The 19808-nt window shown below is 35.7% G+C and overlaps 2 protein-coding genes across 5 annotated transcripts; both read right to left on the minus strand.

Annotated features, from left to right (window-relative positions):
- Nucleotides 1-1241: 1241 nt before the first annotated feature.
- Nucleotides 1242-17918, minus strand: LOC114141355 (hemicentin-1-like). 4 transcript variants are annotated; one of them, XM_028011841.1, is made up of 15 exons: nt 17728-17918; nt 17323-17450; nt 10320-10718; nt 9791-10111; nt 8939-9241; nt 8516-8818; nt 7301-7606; nt 6820-7122; nt 4744-5019; nt 4267-4569; nt 3501-3776; nt 3147-3425; nt 2801-2915; nt 2656-2713; nt 1242-1782 (listed from the first exon to the last, which is right to left on the minus strand). In XM_028011841.1, the coding sequence occupies exons 2-15, from the start codon at nt 17387-17389 to the stop codon at nt 1462-1464; spliced, it is 3630 nt and encodes a 1209-aa protein (XP_027867642.1). In that variant the 5' UTR covers nt 17390-17450; nt 17728-17918; the 3' UTR covers nt 1242-1461. The 4 variants fall into 4 exon arrangements, with proteins under 4 accessions (XP_027867642.1, XP_027867653.1, XP_027867661.1 ...); XM_028011852.1 differs by lacking the exons at nt 17323-17450; nt 17728-17918 and adding exons at nt 11067-11193; nt 11577-11649; XM_028011860.1 differs by lacking the exon at nt 8939-9241 and having other exon boundaries at nt 17323-17918.
- LOC114141408 (hemicentin-1-like) lies at nt 13848-16470 on the minus strand. The gene is made up of 5 exons (XM_028011953.1): nt 16069-16470; nt 15284-15589; nt 14861-15166; nt 14649-14757; nt 13848-14554 (listed from the first exon to the last, which is right to left on the minus strand). The coding sequence occupies exons 1-5, from the start codon at nt 16364-16366 to the stop codon at nt 14446-14448; spliced, it is 1128 nt and encodes a 375-aa protein (XP_027867754.1). The 5' UTR covers nt 16367-16470; the 3' UTR covers nt 13848-14445.
- Nucleotides 17919-19808: the final 1890 nt, after the last annotated feature.

The following is a 19808-nucleotide window of genomic DNA, read 5'->3' on the forward strand; positions in this document are numbered from 1 at the left end:
GTATACCAAAAAATATATAAATATAATTTTATTTAAAAAGTTGTTCTTTAAGCTTCATCAGATACTATTTGAATACCTCCTGAACATGATCCCCAAGTCATAGAGATTTATCTGTTCTTTGTTTTTTGTTTTTCCCTGCCTTTGAACTTTCATGGTAATGGGTAACAGGTTCAATTTCACATTCAATAAATGTAATATCTCTCTTAGTACACTACATAAAATACATTATTTCTAATTATATAAATTCTAAAGTGTTTCTTTGACTGGTTACATTAGGAGCTCATTAGTTGAAACCAGTTTATAACATTGTGTAACATCCAAATGGAGGGATCAGGTTGGAATGGCATCTTCAAAGTCATAAGTGGTGCTGCAGATTGTAAAAATACAGTAAATGATGCATGTGTTTGCCTGATTCACTTTGCCATAACAAGCATTAATAAAAGTTCAAATGTAGCAGTTTATAAATGTATTAAAAAGATCTGTACAAATATACTACACGTATACTAACTTATACATAAATGAATATGTGAAAGAAACAACTTTACAATTAATCTCACCCAATAAATTAAAAAAAGAAGTCCATTGAGTTTTATTGCACTGTGCTGACATCCTGCATAATGGACCCAGGTGTCAAGTGCCTCAATGTGCGAGTTGTAAATACATCACATTGAAGTTTTACATGTAAATTTTATATTGTACACTAAAAGAATAGCATTCATGAAAAATAAGTTAAGTTTGTAATTAAAACTAGTTAAAGGCATGATGGTTATGAAAACATCAACAGAGATCTACAAGACATCAGAGTTACACACTCTTGTTTGAAGTCAGAAAATTTGGGAGATTTTCATGTTCATATGTTAATAAGTGGCTGCACAGTGGCGCAGTTGGTAGCACTGTTGCTTTGCAGCAAGAAGGTCCTGGGTTCGATTCCCGGCCGGGGTCTTTCTGCATGGAGTTTGCATGTTCTCCCTGTGCATGCGTGGGTTCTCTCCGGGTACTCCGGCTTCCTCCCACAGTCCAAAAACATGTTAGGTTAATTGGTCTATCTAAATTCTCCCTAGGTGTGTGTGTGAATGGTTGTTTGTCCTGTATGTCTTTGTGTTGCCCTGCGACAGACTGGCGACCTGTCCAGGGTGAACCCCGCCTTCCGCCTGGAACGTAGCTGGAGATGGGCACCAGCAACCCTCCCGACCCCATTAGGGACAAGGGTGAACAGAAAATGGATGGATGGATGGATGTTAATAAGTATTTGGTCTGCCTTTTATGCATTCAAACACTAAATCACATCTTTACAGATAGATGTTCTGAACCATGATTTGTGCAACTGGTTTCAGGAGATACAAACCATGACTATCATTGATATTTAGCTCTTACTGTATTTTATAATCATGGCATCCATATTGTATTCTTGAGTTTTATGGGGTATTCTGTGATTCTGTTTTGGACATCTGGTCTCAATCTTCAACTCTCCTCAACTAAATCCTCCACTTTTGCATACACTGGTTCCTCAGCCTCTTCTTTCACTTCTTGGACACAGTTTTTCATCTCGCTATCCTCCTCAGTCATCATCTCCACTTGATGAGCGTTTTCCTTGTTTGCCTTGATTTCTGCATATTCTGTGTTTTTGTTTTCTGAACTCTTTATCCGTTTTGTGGGAATCCGGTTTAGAAGGGAAAAGTCAATTCTGGCATACATCAATTCCTTTGGACCATTGGTAGCTTCAGGAGTTCCTGCCAAAGCTTCTTTCTTTTCTCTCCCTTGAACAGCTTGGCCATTCGACATCTGCCAGGTATAAAGAAAAACACATCAATAAAGTTGAGAACTAACAACTAGCTGCACAATGCTACCAAATCTTCTTTAGGTTTGGTAGCAGGTGGAGTCGGAGTTTTTTGTTTTCTGATTTGCCTTTTCATATAATTGTAGCTTTAACAGCTTGAATCACTATTCTAAGCTTTTCCATCATTCAGAATCCAATTATCAATAAATTCTGATTAATTCACATGATTCTCAGTTTGGATTTGAGACATGTTCATGTTCTCACAATGTCATTGATTTAATAAACTTAAGATCCCATTTAGGGACTGAATTCAACTTTTCACTATTATGCTTTTATACTGCTATTATTGCTGACGAAGGAAGTCAGAGTCATATTGTGAATTTAGGGGGTTGTTGTAACGTGTAGCTCTTCCTTATGACCAACAAAGCTGCGATAGTTCTCTATTTCTGCAGTGCTGCTTTATTAAGAAAGCACCCACTGCAGGCAACAAATAGCCAACTTGTGAAAGATCAAGTGATTTAGTGAGACTTGTTGCAAGATGATACAATTGGGTTTTTAAAGGAAAAAGAAGGGAAGACTACATTTTCATTTTTCTCACAAAATAATCAGTTGCTCATAGAAATGTAATTTGCTTGTTTAAGACTGTACAGATAAACAGCTTCTCACACATATGGTAAATCGGAGCATGTGTTGCTGTCCATTTTATGTACAAACCTATAAAAAGTGTATTTTACAATTTTAAGAGACGTATAGAATATTAAAAACTATTTATGGCTCTGAACCCCCGGCATCCTGTTATTTCACTTCAGTAGATGTTATTTGGATATTTTATTTTACAGATAAACGCAGAACATCATTGATATCAATATTTATCATACCAGTGGCGTAACCATCTCCAGAGATTCACCCTCATCTGCAGAGTTCTTCCATTTTATTCTGAGGAGACACATTATCTTTACAGTAACGATTTAAATATGTGCTTATAGTTGAAAATGTAAATTCAGTTCTAAATGTATGATGTACCTGTAGAATTTCATCAACAAACAGCAGATGATAGGTGCAAGAAGGAACCCAACCAAAAAGGCAATGATGATTTCCAGCATGAACTTTTTTTCTGAATTAGTTGTTTGCTTGCTTACTAAAGGGAGAACAGAAACAGAATGTGACACAACTGTTGCTTGTTTGTGGGGAAAAATAGTTAATTTAAGGTCAAATTAGTATAATTTTTTACAGCTATGTTTTTGTAACTGAAAAGATGCACTTACTTACACAACCATCTGTCCATACTGACGCCAAAAACGAATTAGCAATAAGCACCTTAAAGCAGAAGTTAAAAATAGCAGAAGTGTTAAAGCTGCAAAAAATGTACCTTCTTCTTTTGCCCAGAGGACTGTGAGGTTTTTTTTTGCTTCCCCATTTTCATTGCTGCTAACGCATTCAACACTGATGTTGCCATGGTTCTCAACAGTTATGGTAACAGTGCTGTTGACAGTGTGGTTTGACACAATGCTGGTGATGGAGTACTCAGTGTGGTCTTTCAGTAATGGCCATTGGATGGTAGGTAGAGGAAATCCCGCACTAAGACACACACAGGTCAAACCGTCTGGCCGAAGCACACATCCAGAACCATTCAGCACCTTTGGAGACCCTGTAAACATACAATCATCATCAGTTTGGGATAAACCACGTGTGGCTTAATTGTGCATAAAATATGTTTTCTTACAAGTCACATTTATGTCAATATATTTAGTCTCAGTGATGTTCTCATAGGTTATTGTGCAGATGTATCGTCCAGAATCTTTTACTGTCATGTTGAAGACGACAAGAGTAGTAGATCCATTGTTGCTGGGGGAACTAGTTCTGTTGCTTGGAAGTATGCTGAGTGAATTTTTAGTCCACACGATGAGTGATGGAGGAACACTGTCAACACTGCAGGTCAGATTCAGAGCATCTCCTTCCTTTATTGTTTGGCTTCCAATGATCTGAGGCCTCCTTCTATCTGTGAATGACATTAAATTGTTTTTAGTTGTTTTATGATATACAATATGTTTTAAGTTTAAAACAAATGTATGTCTAGATGATAACCTTTAAAACCAAAGATTCAAATAGAGCCCAGAACAGCAATGCTAAACTAAAAACACAATAGGCAAAATATAATAAAAAACTGTTGAGCATCAAATTATTTATCTCATTGATTTTGCTGATAGCCTCGTTCTAACTTACAATACAATAAAAACTGAATTAATTCATTACTGATCATTTTATTGTAAAACTTGATTTAAGATCTTGAATGACTGGAAATGAAGGGAACTCAAAACATTTTCTTCTTATTCTCACACAACCAACAAGTTCCCCTTTGGTACGTCTTTTTGTGGCTAAGCATATGAACAAAAAGCAGAATAGGTTTTGCACATTGTCTGCACGTTTCTGTCTCCAGCATTTGGCACTACGGTAAAAAAAGAAAAAAATATAAAAGATACAGTACTTACATGTAACAGTTACATTGATTTCTTCTGTTAGAGTTATATTTGGGACTTTTGCTGTGCAGATGTAAAGGCCTGCATCTTTTGCTTTAACGCTATTGATGAACAAAGTGTTCATTCCACTGTGTTCTTGCTTGAGATTTTCACTGCTGTTTTGCAGTATCATTGAAATTTTAATCTGCAGGTTGCTTTTTTCAAATATGGTCAAGTTGATAACTGAGGAGGAAAAACTGTCAACAGTGCAGGTCGGATTCAGAGCCTCTTCCTCATCAGCTGTTGTTCTGACAGAGATTTGAGGTTTTCTTATGTCTGTGAAATATATTCCAGCTAAATATGTTAAATGAAGACAAAGAATATACACAGTTGCACAATTGCTACAATATGTAATGTGAAGATAAAAAAAATACCAAAAGTTAACTCAGATTTATTTCCTCTGTTTTTGGAAATGATTTTTGTTGAAACATACTTACTACTACTACTTACTAGTCACTATATCGATTTTTTCTTCCATGGTACTGTTCTGATATGTTGCTGTACAAATGTAGCGCTCTGCGTCTTCCATTGTTTCATTCGTGATGGGAAAAGGGACATTTGCCAGTTCATACAGCACATGGACAGTAAATGCTTTACTTAAAGAGTCTATTTTTAGACTTGCTTCTGTTCCAGATTTAGTCCATCTGACAACTAGTGGCTGAAAACTGTCAACACTGCAGTTCAGATTCAGAAGATCTTCCTCCACAGTTGCATTTTTGAAATCATCTGTAGATCACAAAATATTATTTTAGAAAGTGGAGTTTAGCTTACTTAGACTTTTATAATCTATTGCTGACATAGCCTTTTTAAAGTCAACTTGAAGTCGGTGCTAGAGTATTTTTGCAGAACTAGATATACCTTATAACCTTTATCACATTATTGTCACATTATAACAGCAGACTACATTGCACATTGCCTTCCAGAAGAATAATGACTCTTGAACTTTTTATATTTTAGTAAAACAGCAATATCTTTATTTAATTGGTATTGTTTTTGTAACATGCCTAAACAAAGTAAGACTTGATTGTGTAGTGGTGGAAATTTACCACATGACTATTAAAATACTTTAAAAATAAAAAAGTGTAGTGTATTTGCAATCAGAATAAGCTTTATTGCCCATGGTTGTGTGAACAAAGTAGGAAGTTTACTTTGTCTTTTTAAGCATCTAGGCATAAAGCACAAATATTCGGCCTCCTGATGATAGTTTGTAGAATCAACTTTGACTGTTCTTACAGCTACAAACTTTCTCTAATCTCTTGCACATCTACAAATTGAAACTTTTGTTCATTCATCTATTTAGAGTGGCTCAAGTTCAGTTACATTTAATAGCGCATTATTGAAAATCAAACTTTGGGTTTCGCCAAATTATCTCAGCTTGATTCATCTTTGGACTTTTACTGGGCCAGCTTAACACTTGATTTTGCTTTCACAGAAGAAAAGCGTCCAAAATATTATTCCTGACTTGTCTGGTGTGTATTTTTGTCCTCAAGATGCTGCTTGTTCTCTAATGTTCTTTAATAAACGCATGAGCCCTTAACAGAACAGCTGGATTCATACTCAGATTAAATTTCACTGGTGAACTCTGTTGACTAATCAGGTGACTTCTGAAGGCAACTCTTTCCACTAGAATTTAGTTATGGGTAAAATAATAAACAGAGTTGAATTGAAATAAACACTGTCCTGATTTTTATTTTAAAACAATCTTGAATTACTTTTTTTTCTGGCTTCATGATTGTGCTATACTTTGGATGTTTTCTTATTTTTCTCCCTAGAACAGTTGAATTTGACCATTGCTTTATATCATTTACAGGGGGCCTTTTTTGTTCCCATCTGAATATGACGTAGTATAGGTACATTGATTTTGAAATCTATTTCACTTACAGATTTACACTCAAATGCACCATTTAATTAAGATTTTATACGATAACTGCTTTTATACATTCTGTGATTAAGATTGTTGGTTTGAACTGTTTTTTTGTCTCAATTTGAGATTCATCTAATGAGTTTGAATGTTCCATTTGCAAACATTAGCAAGTATTTCTGCTACAGCCTGCTATCAGGTTCACAGGCTATAGATTGATTACAGTGGTTGTAGAGCACAATTATTATTTTTTTCTTTCAGAACAAGACTACTTCTTTGTAAAGCAGTTACAGAGAAATAAGAAGTCTGGGTGTCAGAGGGCATAATTTACACAAGTAGCACCACAAATGTTTAGGCTAACATAATGGAAACATGCCTGTTTCCTTCTAACACTTAATAGCCCAAAGTTCATGTCCTATTTTAATCCCTGTGAAGGAATTGAAGAAGATAATGTCTCTCAGGCTCTCCGTTTCTGTCAGCTCCTGCTGTAAAGGGTGCTTAAATAGTTTGAAAATATAAAAATTATTTATACATGGCGTTGGTGCTGGAATAAAATCCTCATATAAAGACCATAAACAAGTAATTCAGTACAAGTGTTGTACCACGAACACTTGCTCTGATGAAAAGACATGCTTGCTGAAAATGATTAAGAAGAATGTACTCACACGTTACTGTTACTTTGATTTGTTCTGTTAGATTATTGGTCAGGTGTTTTGCAGTACAGATGTAAAGCCTTGCATCTTCTGCTGTCACATTAGTTTTGGACAAAGAACCATTGCCATCTTTCCTCTTAGTGTTTTCAGTGATGATGAAAGCACTAGATGAATTGCTGTGCTGCTGGTGAGTTTTTGATTCTGTTTTAGTCCAGTTGATATCTGAGAGAGGGAAGCTGTCAGCACCGCAGGTCAGATTCAGATCATCTCCCTCTTTTACTGTTGTTCTACCAGAGATCCGAGGTTTTCTGAGGTCTGTCAGGGCAGATATTTAATATTAAGCAAAACAAGATATAAAACTGTATTTTAAAACAGATATGTGATAACACCCACAAGTGTTAAGTATTCTAAAGATATAAAACATTACACATGAAATCCCCAAATACTGACTTAGAAACCCAAATATGAGTTTTATTTCTGAAAATTTACTTACAGTTCACTTTAACATGGATGTTCTCTATCATGCTGTCATTCTCATATGTTGCTGTACAAATGTAACATCCAGCTTCTTTTGCTGTTACATTCATGATGGAAACAGAGACATTTCCACTTTTTTCCTGTCCGTAGACTACTGTGCTGTTATCTGCTTTACTTAAAATATTGTCCTGACAATTGATTTCTGTTCCATATTTAGTCCATGTAATAACTGATGGAGGAACACTGTCAACACTGCAGGTCAGATTCAGATCTTCTCCCTCCATAACTGTTGTTCTGCCAGAGATTTGAGGTTTTCTAACATCTATGGAGTACAGATTAAGCAAAAATGTTTTAACACTTTTTAATAAACTAATGAAACATATGAGGTTGAAATTTAAATATCCATCCATTATCTTTTGCTTATCCAGGGTTGGGTGACAAGGGCAGCAGCCTAACTAGGAAGACCCAGACTTCCCTCTCCCCAGTCACTTAGGCCAGATTTTCAAAGGCATTCCCAGGCCAGCCATAAAACATAGACCCTCCAGCATAACTTGGTTCTTCCTCTGGGTCTCCTATCTTTGGGAAATGAGGGAAACACCTCACCAGGGAGACATCAGGGAGGAATCCTAACCAGTTATCCAAGCCACTTAACTCGCTCTACTCTGAGTTCCTCCCGGATGACCGAGCTACTCATTCAATCGATAAGACACAGCCCAGAAACCCAGAGGCAAATTTTGGCTGCTTGTTCATGACAATAGTTGAGGTTAGAGATGCAGATCGACTGGCAAACTGAGAGCTTTGAGTTTTAACTTGGGCCTCTCTTCACCAAAACTGACTGATAAGGCATTCCCATCACTGCAGATGCAGCACCAATTTGCCTATCAATGTCCCGCTCCATTTTCCCTTCAATAGTGAATAAGACTATGAGACCCTTAATGCTTAATGCTTCCACTTGAAGCAGGACCTCATCTCTGATGTGAAGAAGGCAATCTACCCTTTTCCAGCTCAAGATCACAGCCTCCCTCTGTAGCCTTTGTTCTACCAAAGATCTTAGGTTTTCTAAGGTGTATTGTCAGATATTTAAAATAAGGCATTTTAAAACAGATATTTGATAACATACACAAGTGCTAAGTATTCTGAAGAAATTACAAAACCTTACACTAAATTATCCTGACTTAGAAGCCCAAATAATTATATACCTTCTGCAAATTAACTATGAAAATATACTTACAAGTCACTTTAACATGGACTTCTTCTGTCATGCTTTCATTCCGGTATGTTGCTGTACAAATGTAACATCCAGCTTCTTCTGTTGTTACATTCATGAAGGAAAAAGAGACACGTCCACTTTTTTCCAGCAGGTAGACTTGTCTGCTTTCTGCTTTGCTTAAAATGTTGTCCTGCCATTTGGTTTCTATTCCAGATTTAGTCCACTTGATAACTGATGGAGGAACACTGTCAACACTGCAGGTCAGATTCAGATTGTCTCCCTCCATGACTGTAGTCCGGCCAGAGATCTGAGGTTTTCTTGCATCTGTGGAGCACATTTTAAACAAAAGGTTTAAACACTTTTGTTATGAACTCCATAAGTTCAAGCTTAGATAATTGCATGTAATAGTTTGAGAAATATTTCTTCAAAATGTATTAAACACACATGTCACTGTTACAGTAATTTTTTCTCTCTGAGTGTTGTTCAGATGTTTTGCTGTGCAGATATAAAGACCAGCATCTTCTGTTGTCACATTAGTGATGGAAAACAAGCAACTTATTTTTTGTCGCTGACAGATTTTACTGCTGCCACATTTTTTAGATACATTGTGACTCTGCTGTTCGGCTTGTTTTCTAGATTTAGTCCATGTGATAACTGATGGAGGGAAACTGTCCACACTGCAGTTCAGATTCAGTTCATTTCCTTCTTTAACTTTTGATCTACCAGAGATCTGAGGTTTTCTTGCATCTGCAGAGCAAATATAAACAAAATTTTTAAATTTTCAGTAAAGCAGACACACAAATTGTTACTGGCCAATTTATATACCTCAAGAAAGTATTTTAGATTGTAATTTGTTGTGGATGTATTTATCTAAATATATTTTTTCATGTTTTACTTTCGAAAAATCTCAGCCGACATGCCATTGTTATTTTGATTGTTTTTCTTAGAGTGTTATTCAGATATTGTTCTGTACAAACGTAAAGTCCAGAATTATTTGCTGTCATGTTAGTATGATAAAAGGGAGAACTGCACATTTTTCCTTCTATTAAGTCATCTCTGGTTAAATTTGAACCATTTCATAATGCTGGAGGGAAAATGTTAATACTCCAGGTCACAATGAAAGTCTCCTGACTTCTCCACAGTATTCTCTGTTATCAAAATTTACTTCACATCAATAAAATAAAAATAATGTATTACAATAAAATAAAGCCAGTTTTAAAAGAGGGGTATTTTATGAGCAAATGTACATAAGTTGTAATTAAAACAGCAGGATTTGTAAGACAATGAGGTACTCACATGTCACATTCAGAGTCACAGTCTCATTTATATTTATGTAGCCTATGAAGTTGACTTTGCAGGTTATACTGGTGTTGTGGTGATCAGCTGATGCGTTAAAGGTCAGAGTTGAGACATGTCTCTTTGTGAAAGCAGTCAGATTCTCTGTTTTTAAAGCAGTAATGTTTCCTATGATGTAAGAATCTTTCTCTCCTTCTCCTCTCCACATCCAGGTGATTTTAGGAGGAGACCCAGAGCAGAGACCAGGAGCAGTGCAGGTCAGAGAGGCCTGCTGTCCCTCAGTCAGTGGAGGAATCATCACTGAGGGCTTTTGGTTCAGATCTGATGGAAACAGTTCATCAAATTAATCATCACAAAAATGGTAAACAGTGTGAGGTTGACAAGACAGATTGACTAAATATTTCCTTTACTTTGTCAACAAGAAAGCTTCAACAATCTTCTCTAAAAAATAAAAAAAGGTAAAATTATTAATTTTCTTCATTAAGTCTAGTAATCTGATGTGGGAATTGTATACTGGAATGTTTCCTACCTGCTAACGAGAGATTTGCTTTTACAAGATATGTAAATGCTTCTCCTGTTCCTTTTCCCACAACTCGGAGCTGATATGATCCAGAATCAGATTTCTGAAGATCATTGATCACCATGCTGCAGTTCTTCTCAGTCATGTTCAGGTTCAGCAGTAACACACGACCTTTGAACATAGGTTGAATGTTTTTCTCGTTCTTGTCAGAGTGAAATACAGGGACAGATTTGTCACAATTGTCCTCAGATTTTTCACATTTATACCAAATAATATGTTCGGGTGCAAACAGGGATTTGAAAGAGCATGGTATCACAGCACAGAGTCCAGCTTCTGCTCTTATTTCATCCTCATTGAAAGTAACACAATAACCTTCCTGTTGACAGGGGATTTTCAATTGTAATGCACCTGTTAATAAGAAAACAAGTAAACTCAGGATTTGTTCAAAAATTATTTCAATGAAATGAAACAATGCCAAAGTAATGACAGTTTCATCCTGACTAAAGTTTCTTGTCAGTAAATGTCTATATAAACCAGATATAATTTATAAGATGTTTAAACACTAACCATTAATCTTTCCTTAAGTATCTCCACGTAACAGAAAAACTTTATTCATTTGCAAATTTGTAAAACAAATATATAAACTTTAGGGATTTGCCATAAATATTGTTACAAGCAAATGTGGATACATATACATATAGTGTATTTAATTTTAGTATTGATTCATGTTCATGAATTAGACGATTCATACATTACCGTTGCTAGTAGGGAGAGACACAATTAACCAGATGAAAACAAACATCCTGTTTTGACGCTTGAAACATTCAGACCATTCCAAACAGGGAAGAGACTTTTATCCAGGAGTTTCAGAAAAATACTGAAACTGAAGCAAAGTTCAGACATAACATCACACATTCAATGCAACATTTCTGTACTGGATTTTATTTCAGTATATATAACTGCACTTTATGAATGTTTTAGGTAAAGTTTTGCTACCTAATTATTATGACTTTACATCTTTTCAGTAAAGACAAATAAAATGGAACTATGAATAATTAAAATTTGTAATCATCAGGAGAATTTATATACTGCACACCTCTGTGGCATTACAGGGCTGAATTCATTTGTAACCTTGTTCAGCAAGAAAGCACTGATTTTTCTCTTTAACTCTCCCACCCCAACTTACACACACACGCAGACATTGAATTATTTTGTTCATCAATCTGATGAGAGCTAAAGCATTGTGTTAATAAAAGTTTTATTCACCTCTTTTTTGTCCACCTTCCCACTCGTCTTCAGTGACTTTCTTCACAGGCGTCTAAACTGCCTTCTTCTTTTCTCTTTCATATTTCTTCTTTTTATGCTGCATTAAGAATTGGGAAGTTGGTTTGTGAGCACTTTTATGAAAAAAAAGCTGCTCAACCAATGAGTGAGACTCAGGCTTTATAAACTATAAATTTAATAAGTTGTGATAATGCATGTGTTTGTATAGTTTTTCATTATATCATCATCATAAATCATTTACTAAGAGGTTGTTTTGCATTATTTCTATGATTATGAACATGGAAAACTTTGACAACAATATTTTTATGCTTTTAAATTGCAGTCATTATTGCATTTAAGCCTACCATTTCATTTAACTTCTTATTTAGAGCAAAAATAGATGAATCCATATTTGCAGAGACATATGAGTTTGATTTTCTTCACTAGTTTTTTATTTTATTTCTTGTGTTCCTTCAAAGAAATGAAAACCATTGCAAATGTATAGCCTATATACAGTAGTTCGTCCTGTGGTAGATCCCCCAATCAGTCTGTCTCATGGCAGTGTCACTTATATCAGACTGTCTCGTAAAAGCTGTGTCTACAATGTATCTTACCACAATCAATATGAATGTGCATCTGAATGGCTGAATGGATGATTATAATGCTAAACCCTACCCTTTGGAATAATTTCATTTACAGGCCACTTCCTAATTGCCATAGACACCCAACTACAATGATGCTGACACCACTTTAAGTAAAGGATCATTGCAAAGTAGAGTGCTGAGTCCTCTACTGCTCACTATGTTGCCTCATGGTTGTTCAGGGGCAGCTGCAGGTAAAGAAGCCAGAGTAAGTTTTCTGATATCACCATAGTTGTAGATCTTAGTCTTGGCCAGATCTCTCTTGAAAAAGACATTTTTAATCTCAATGAGACACGCCTGGTTAAAGAAAGGGTTACATTCATACATATATTACCAACAGCTCCCCCCCCACCTTTCTGCAGGTTTGAGGTAGAGAGGGCGACAGCATCAACTTCCTGTAGGTTTCATCTGACAATCCCATGTTGACACAGCAATCTTTCACAATGCTGCCCCCCTCAGGAAAAAGTATGTAAACTAAATTTAGGGACATACATTGTTTTTTAGTAATTATGGAAGGAAAATTTCTAACATTTTTGTGTATTAAAAACATTTTTTACTCGATGATGGCATCCACTGTCTTCTGTAGTGTGTTGCTCATCAGGAGCTGAGAGGAAGTGGTTTCATAGGCTCTTAAGAAAGACCAGTTTACTGTCTAACAGATTTTATCTCAAGATCTCAGTAACTATTTTTAAGACAAGAGCCTGAAGTTTTTTAAAGATGGTCAAAGCTGCAGGATGCCATATATGGATATATGTACTGGTATATATTACTGCTATTAATAAAATACCATCAAGAATAACGTCTCCAGGCTGTTGCAGAACTATAGACTTCATTCAGTGACTGATGCATCGTTGGTGTACAAAAGAGCATTACCATATTTGTACTTCCTCCGAGCATCTGTTAGACTTTATAACTCTCTTTATATTCTAAAGGCCTCTATATCCCTGCCGTTATTATTGTTTTAGTAAATAGTATGTTGTTTTTTATGCAGAAATGTACATTCACATTTTATATTTTTATATTTCTACACAATTGGACATTTCTTTGAATCTGATTATACTGTTTTTGAAAATTATACAGTGTAACTTTATGCTGTAAGTTTGCTCTTTTTGCACAGTTAGTTATTCTTATTCTCTTTTTGAATGTTTTTTTTATTTTTATTTTTTATCTTTGTCTGAACCTAGAGGCTTTAACTTGCATGTTACTTTGCTGCTGCTACCAAGCCAAGAGACATTAAAGTTTTTTTTATTCTACTCTAATATTCATGTTGCAGTCAGTCTAGATCTTATTTCTGATATATGAGTGTGAATTAGCTCGTCTCATCCATCTCCTTTTATCTTTACTTCCTCAATTTATGTGGTAAAAAATGAAAAACATAACCAATAAATGCTGACTACTGAAGCACATATATTACATGTAAACTAAAATGTAATTTGGTATATTCAAGGGTAATCAGGTTTTTCTTTTCTAGGTATGAATTTACTTCTTTTTTTTTGGAAAGCAAAAAAGGGTAACATTTATTCATGCTTTTTCTACACCCACTATCATTATAGGATTCAGAGAGGCCTTTAGAATTTTTCTAGCAGTCCATAGGTGAGATACACATTGAATAAATCACACAAATATACACACCTAAAGTTCAAAAATAATATAAAATTACCTTTAATGTATTATACAAGAGCATCAATGACTGCATAATGTTTTATCTGTAATTTATATTAGAAAAACTATTTCCTAAGGTTCATACACGACATGTCAGGTAAAATGAGAAAGAAAAACCCAATTGACATTTACAATTGAAATGTAAGTTATAAAGGATAATCTTGCATTTTAAGGAAGATACCTTGTTTAGGCATATATGGACAAAAATACTTCCAATAAATATTTACAGAGTGTATAAATATTCAACAATTTAAATATACTCCACAAAAACTAAAAATAAACAATATAACTTCAATAACGAATCGTAGAAGGGGAAACAAAAAAGTAATTACAAATAAATTGGTCGATCCTTATAATATTTTTTCTTTCCAGTTGTATTCATGATATATCTTATTCCTGTGCTAAGACAATTACTATGTCTGTACTTTTAACAATTTTAGTGGGACTGATTTCTCTTCTCCAGGAAACATACACCACCTGTTCTTTTCTGTTGTGTCTAAAACAGTAGTGATATGAATCTAGTTTCAGCATGGAGCATCCAATTGACAGTAATCCCTGACAACAACATGTCAGTGCGGTTGTTGAACAATAACATTATACCCTGCTGATGCATTGGTTTTTTGCATACACATGTAAGTTTGATCATCTTCAGTGGGTTCAGCCTTTTTTCTTGTGTTCCTATGAAACAAAGGAAAACATAGTTGTTGCAAATGTACAGCCTACATACAGTAATTGGACCTGGAAAGGAGAAAATAAACTAAATGTAACTTACCGAAAGTGGTACAAGTAGATCATAGAGAAAAGATGCACACTGAGTGAAACACCAGCAACGACCCAGAGAAGAGCTCCACTGCCACATGCACAATGTTTCACATGATTAACTGTAAAATATAGAAATGCTGGTTAATTAGGGTTTCTGAGGAGCTTAGATTGAATTAAACATGTCTCATGAATTAAGGAAGCATATAAATTTGACTTACTTACAATTGACTTTGACATGAATTTCTTCTGTCATGCTGTCATTCTGATATGTTGCTGTACAAATGTAACGTCCTGCTTCTTCTACTGTTACATTCATGATGGAAAAAGAGACATGTCCACTTTTTTCCAGCAGGTAGATTACTGTGCTGTTATCTACTTTGCTGAAGATATTTTCCTGGCAATGTGCTTTTGCTCCAGATTTAGTCCATTTAATAACTGATGGAGGAACGCTGTCCACACTGCAGGTCAGATTCAGATCGTCTCCCTCCATGACTGTTGTTCTGCCAAAGATCTGAGGTTTTCTAACATCTGTTGAGTACATTTTAAACAAAAGGGTTAAACATTCTGTAATGAGTGTATAAAACATGTGAGGCTGAAACTTAGATAACTGTTTAAAATTGTCTGAGAAACAGTGAGTCTACACACATTTCACTGTTACATTAATTTCTTCTCTCAGAGTGTAGTTCAGGTGTTGTGCTGTGCAGATGTAAAGTCCAGCATCTTCGGCTGTCACATTAGTGATGGAAAACAATAAAATTCTACTCGAATCCTGATAACAGATTTCATGACGGCCATGCACTTTGATTAGATTGTGGCTCTGGTGTTCAGCTTGTTTTGTAGATTTACTCCAGCTGGTAACTGAGGGAGGAAAACTGTCCACACTGCAGGTCAGATTCAGAACATCTCCCTCTTTAACTGTTGCTCTGCCAGAAATCTGAGGTTTTCTTACATCTGTAAAACAAAATTAAACAAAAATATTTTAGCTCTCAGTGAAACAAACACACCAAGGACATATCAAAAGAACATCGGCCAAATTACCTACCAGTATATAATTCATTAAAAATGCCTTGTAGAATGTAATCTATAAGGCATTTTGTTTAGATTTGTCATCCAGACAAAAATATTTTTTCAGGACGATAATTAGATATTTTACTGCACAAATGTAATACTTAGACATTTTTGCTGTCACCTTAGAGATACTAAATAAAATACTCCTTTGGTAAATCAAGATGAGAAACTGTCAAAACTACATTCAGAATCTCCCTAGCCTCTTAACAGTATTCCCAGTTATTTGAATTTCCTTCCCAACTTTGAGATGAAAATAATAGATGATTAAAAAAAATTAAGCATAGCATAAAAGAGGAACATCACTGAGAAAATGTATTTAAAAAGCACCTTCAATAAGAGTTAAAAGATAATAAAGTACCCACAATTCACATTCAGAGTCACCGTTTTTTCTGTATTTATGTCGCCTGTGAAGCTGACTTTACAGGTTATACTGGTGTTGTGGTGATCAGCTGATGCGTTAAAGGTCAGAGTTGAGACATGTCTCTTTGTGAAAGCAGTCAGATTCTCTGTTTTTAAAGCAGTAATGTTTCCTATGATGTAAGAATCTTTCTCTCCTTCTCCTCTCCACATCCAGGTGATTTTAGGAGGAGACCCAGAGCAGAGACCAGGAGCAGTGCAGGTCAGAGAGGCCTGCTGTCCCTCAGTCAGTGGAGGAATCATCACTGAGGGCTTTTGGTTCAGATCTGATGGAAACAGTTCATCAAACTAATCATCACAAAAATGGTTATCAGTGTGAGGTTGACAAGACAGATTGACTAAATATTTCCTTTACTTTGTCAACAAGAAAGCTTCAACAATCTTCTCTAAAAAATAAAAAAAGGTAAAATTATTAATTTTCTTCATTAAGTCTAGTAATCTGATGTGGGAATTGTATGCTGGAATGTTTTCTACCTGCTAACGAGAGATTTGCTTTTACACGATATGTAAATGCTTCTCCTGTTCCTTTTCCCACAACTCGGAGCTGATATGATCCAGAATCAGATTTCTGAAGATCATTGATCACCATGCTGCAGTTCTTCTCAGTCATGTTCGGGTGCAGCAGTGACACACGACCTTTGAACATAGGTTGAATAATCTTTTCCTTGTTGTTGCCAGAGTGAAATACAGGGACAGATTTGTCACAATTGTCCTCAGGTCTTTCACATTTATACCAAATAATATGTTCGGGTACAAAGAGGGATGTGAAAGAGCATGGTATCACAGCACAGAGTCCAGCTTCTGCTCTTATTTCATCCTCATTGAAAGTAACACAATAATCTTTCTCTTGACAGGACTCTTTCCATTGTAATGCATCTATTAATAACAAAAACAAGTAAACTTTTTTTATTATTTCAAAGAAGTTAAAAGAGATCAAAGTAATGACAGTTTATTCCTAATAAAAGCTCATTGTTAGATAATGTACATACAAACTACATGGGGATTAAAAAACATTTTTAAATACTAATCATTACATTCTTTTATTTTAATGTCTGCACATAATACAAAAACTGTATTCATTTGCACATATATCCTTTTAAAGATTTCCCATGAATATTGTTACAAGCAAATATAGGTAAATATAGTATATTTACATTTGTATTGATTTATGTTTACAAATGAGAGGATTCATACATTACCGATGTATGTAGGGAGATACATGATTAACCAGATGAAAACAAACGTCCTAGAGTTGAAGCTTGACATATTCAGTCCATTCCAAACAATTGGGAAACTTTTACGTAGGAGGTTCAGAAAAATACTGAAACTGAATCAAAATAAAGTTCAGACATAACGTTGCGTTTAGTACAGCATTTCCATACTGGATTTTATTTCCTGACAGCATAACTACTTTGCAGAATGTTTAAGATAAATCTTACTGTTAGTCAATTGTGACTTTTCAGTAAAGACAAATACATATAAATATGAATAATATTTATATTTATAATCATTATATTGTTAATTTCATTTTATTCAGCAAGAAAGTACTGTTTATCAGTCTGATGTGGGCTAAACTGCATTGCATTAATCAAAGATTTATTTACCTCTGTTTCGTCTTCAGTGAATCTCTTCACTGAAGGTGAAACTGCATTCTTGTCTTCTTTCTATATTTCTTCCTGTTTCTGCACCATTAAGAATGGGGAAGTTGGTTTGTAAGTATGTTGTTGCTTTGCATTTTTTCTGTGGCTAAGGCTATGTGCTCCTTTCATAACTTTGTTTTTATGCATTTAATTCACAGCCAGGCTGCACAGTGGCGCAGTTGGTAGCACTGTTGCCTTGCAGCAAGAAGGTCCTGGGTTCGATTCCCGGCCGGGGTCTTTCTGCATGGAGTTTGCATGTTCTCCCTGTGCATGCGTGGGTTCTCTCCGGGTACTCCGGCTTCCTCCCACAGTCCAAAAACATGACTGTTAGGTTAATTGGTCTATCTAAATTCTCCCTAGGGGTGAGTGTTGTGTGTGAATGGTTGTTTGTCCTGTATGTCTCTGTGTTGCCCTGCGACAGACTGGCGACCTGTCCAGGGTGTACCCCGCCTCCCGCCTGGAACGTAGCTGGAGATAGGCACCAGCAACCCTCCCGACCCCATTAGGGACAAGGGTGAACAGACAATGGATGGATGGATGGAATTCACAGCCATTATTGAACTTAGTGGTCTACCATTTGCATTTAGCTTCTTATTTAGGGTATAAATAAATAAATAAATGAATATTTTAGGAAACATGTAAGTTTGATCGTTCTCAGTGGTATAAATCAGGGGTGCCCAAAGTCGGTCTTCGAGGGCCAGCATCCTGCATGTTTTAGTTCTCTCCCTGGTGGTAGTAACAACCTTCTCAGCATGTCAATGTTCTTCTTAGGCCTTTAATGAGCCGTCATTTGATCCAGGTGCGTTAAACCAGGGAGAGAATTAAAACATGCAAGATGTCGGCCCTCGAGGACCACCTTTGGACACCTCTGGTACAAATAAATAAATAAATATTTTAGGAAACATGTAAGTTTGATCGTTCTCAGTGGGCTTTGCTTTTTCTGTGTGTGTGTTTCTTTGAAGAAAAGAAAACCATTGTTATTGCAAATATACAACCTACATAGAATAATTGGGCCTAGAAGCACAATGTGACTTATCAAATGGGCCACATGTAGAGCAGCTCCACTTTTGTCAGACTGCTCCAGGGAAGCTGTGGCTACAATGTATTTATCAGTGGATGAGTGAGTGAATGTAGTGTGGAGCACTTTAGGACCATCTGGACTACAGGTCATTTACTATCTATAAGCACACAACTGCAAAGATGTCCACTCCACTTTAAGTAAAGGATTATTGCAAAGTAGAGTGGGGAGTCTTCTGCTGTTCATTGAGTTGGCTCATGCCTGTTCAGCAGCAACAGCAGGTAATCAAACTGGACTGGGATTTCTGATGGCAACATATATACTGTAGTTCTCTGTCTCATTACCTTTCTGCAGGTCTGAGGTTACGGAGGCCTCTAGGGAACGTGGGGATTTTTTTTTTCTTTTGCGTTAGGTTTTTCCATGTATGTTAATATCTCGTGAAATATCTGACGTCTTATATCTTTTTCTTTAGGATAAAAATGCACCAAAAACCTATGATATAAACCGAAACTTTCCATAAGAAGGAAATAAAAGAAAGAAAAAAAATACATTCAAACTATTTGGACTATTTCTGACTTATTATCATGGGGTAATTGACAGTTTTGATTATGTCTCTTTTGTGTTGATGGTCTGGTTGGTTTAAAGGGCCGTTTTCATGTGCAGTTCCTTCTCTGCCTTACACAATCAGACATAAACGTGCAGTGAATAAATCAATTTTCAATAAATTTTTTGCACCAAAGAGTTAATAATAAACACATTTTCACCGAGGCTTTTTATTTGAAATTTTAAATTGACATTTGTGGCTGTATGCAAAATAGGCCAGCACATATTGCAGTAAGCAATATTTGCAGTATGATTGCTACTGTTACGGGTGCTCAATACATCGGTCACGATTCACTAGTCGATCTCAGGAAGGTTTTGAGTTGATCTTGGCAGTATCGTCTTCTGGTGACAAAAATCTGAACTCCACCAGGAGGCTGAGATAATCTCTTCTTACACGCAAATCAAAGTATTCACTAAGATCCTA

The sequence above is a fragment of the Xiphophorus couchianus genome, chromosome 3, assembly GCF_001444195.1.
Source record: "Xiphophorus couchianus chromosome 3, X_couchianus-1.0, whole genome shotgun sequence".
Taxonomy (NCBI): domain Eukaryota; kingdom Metazoa; phylum Chordata; class Actinopteri; order Cyprinodontiformes; family Poeciliidae; genus Xiphophorus; species Xiphophorus couchianus.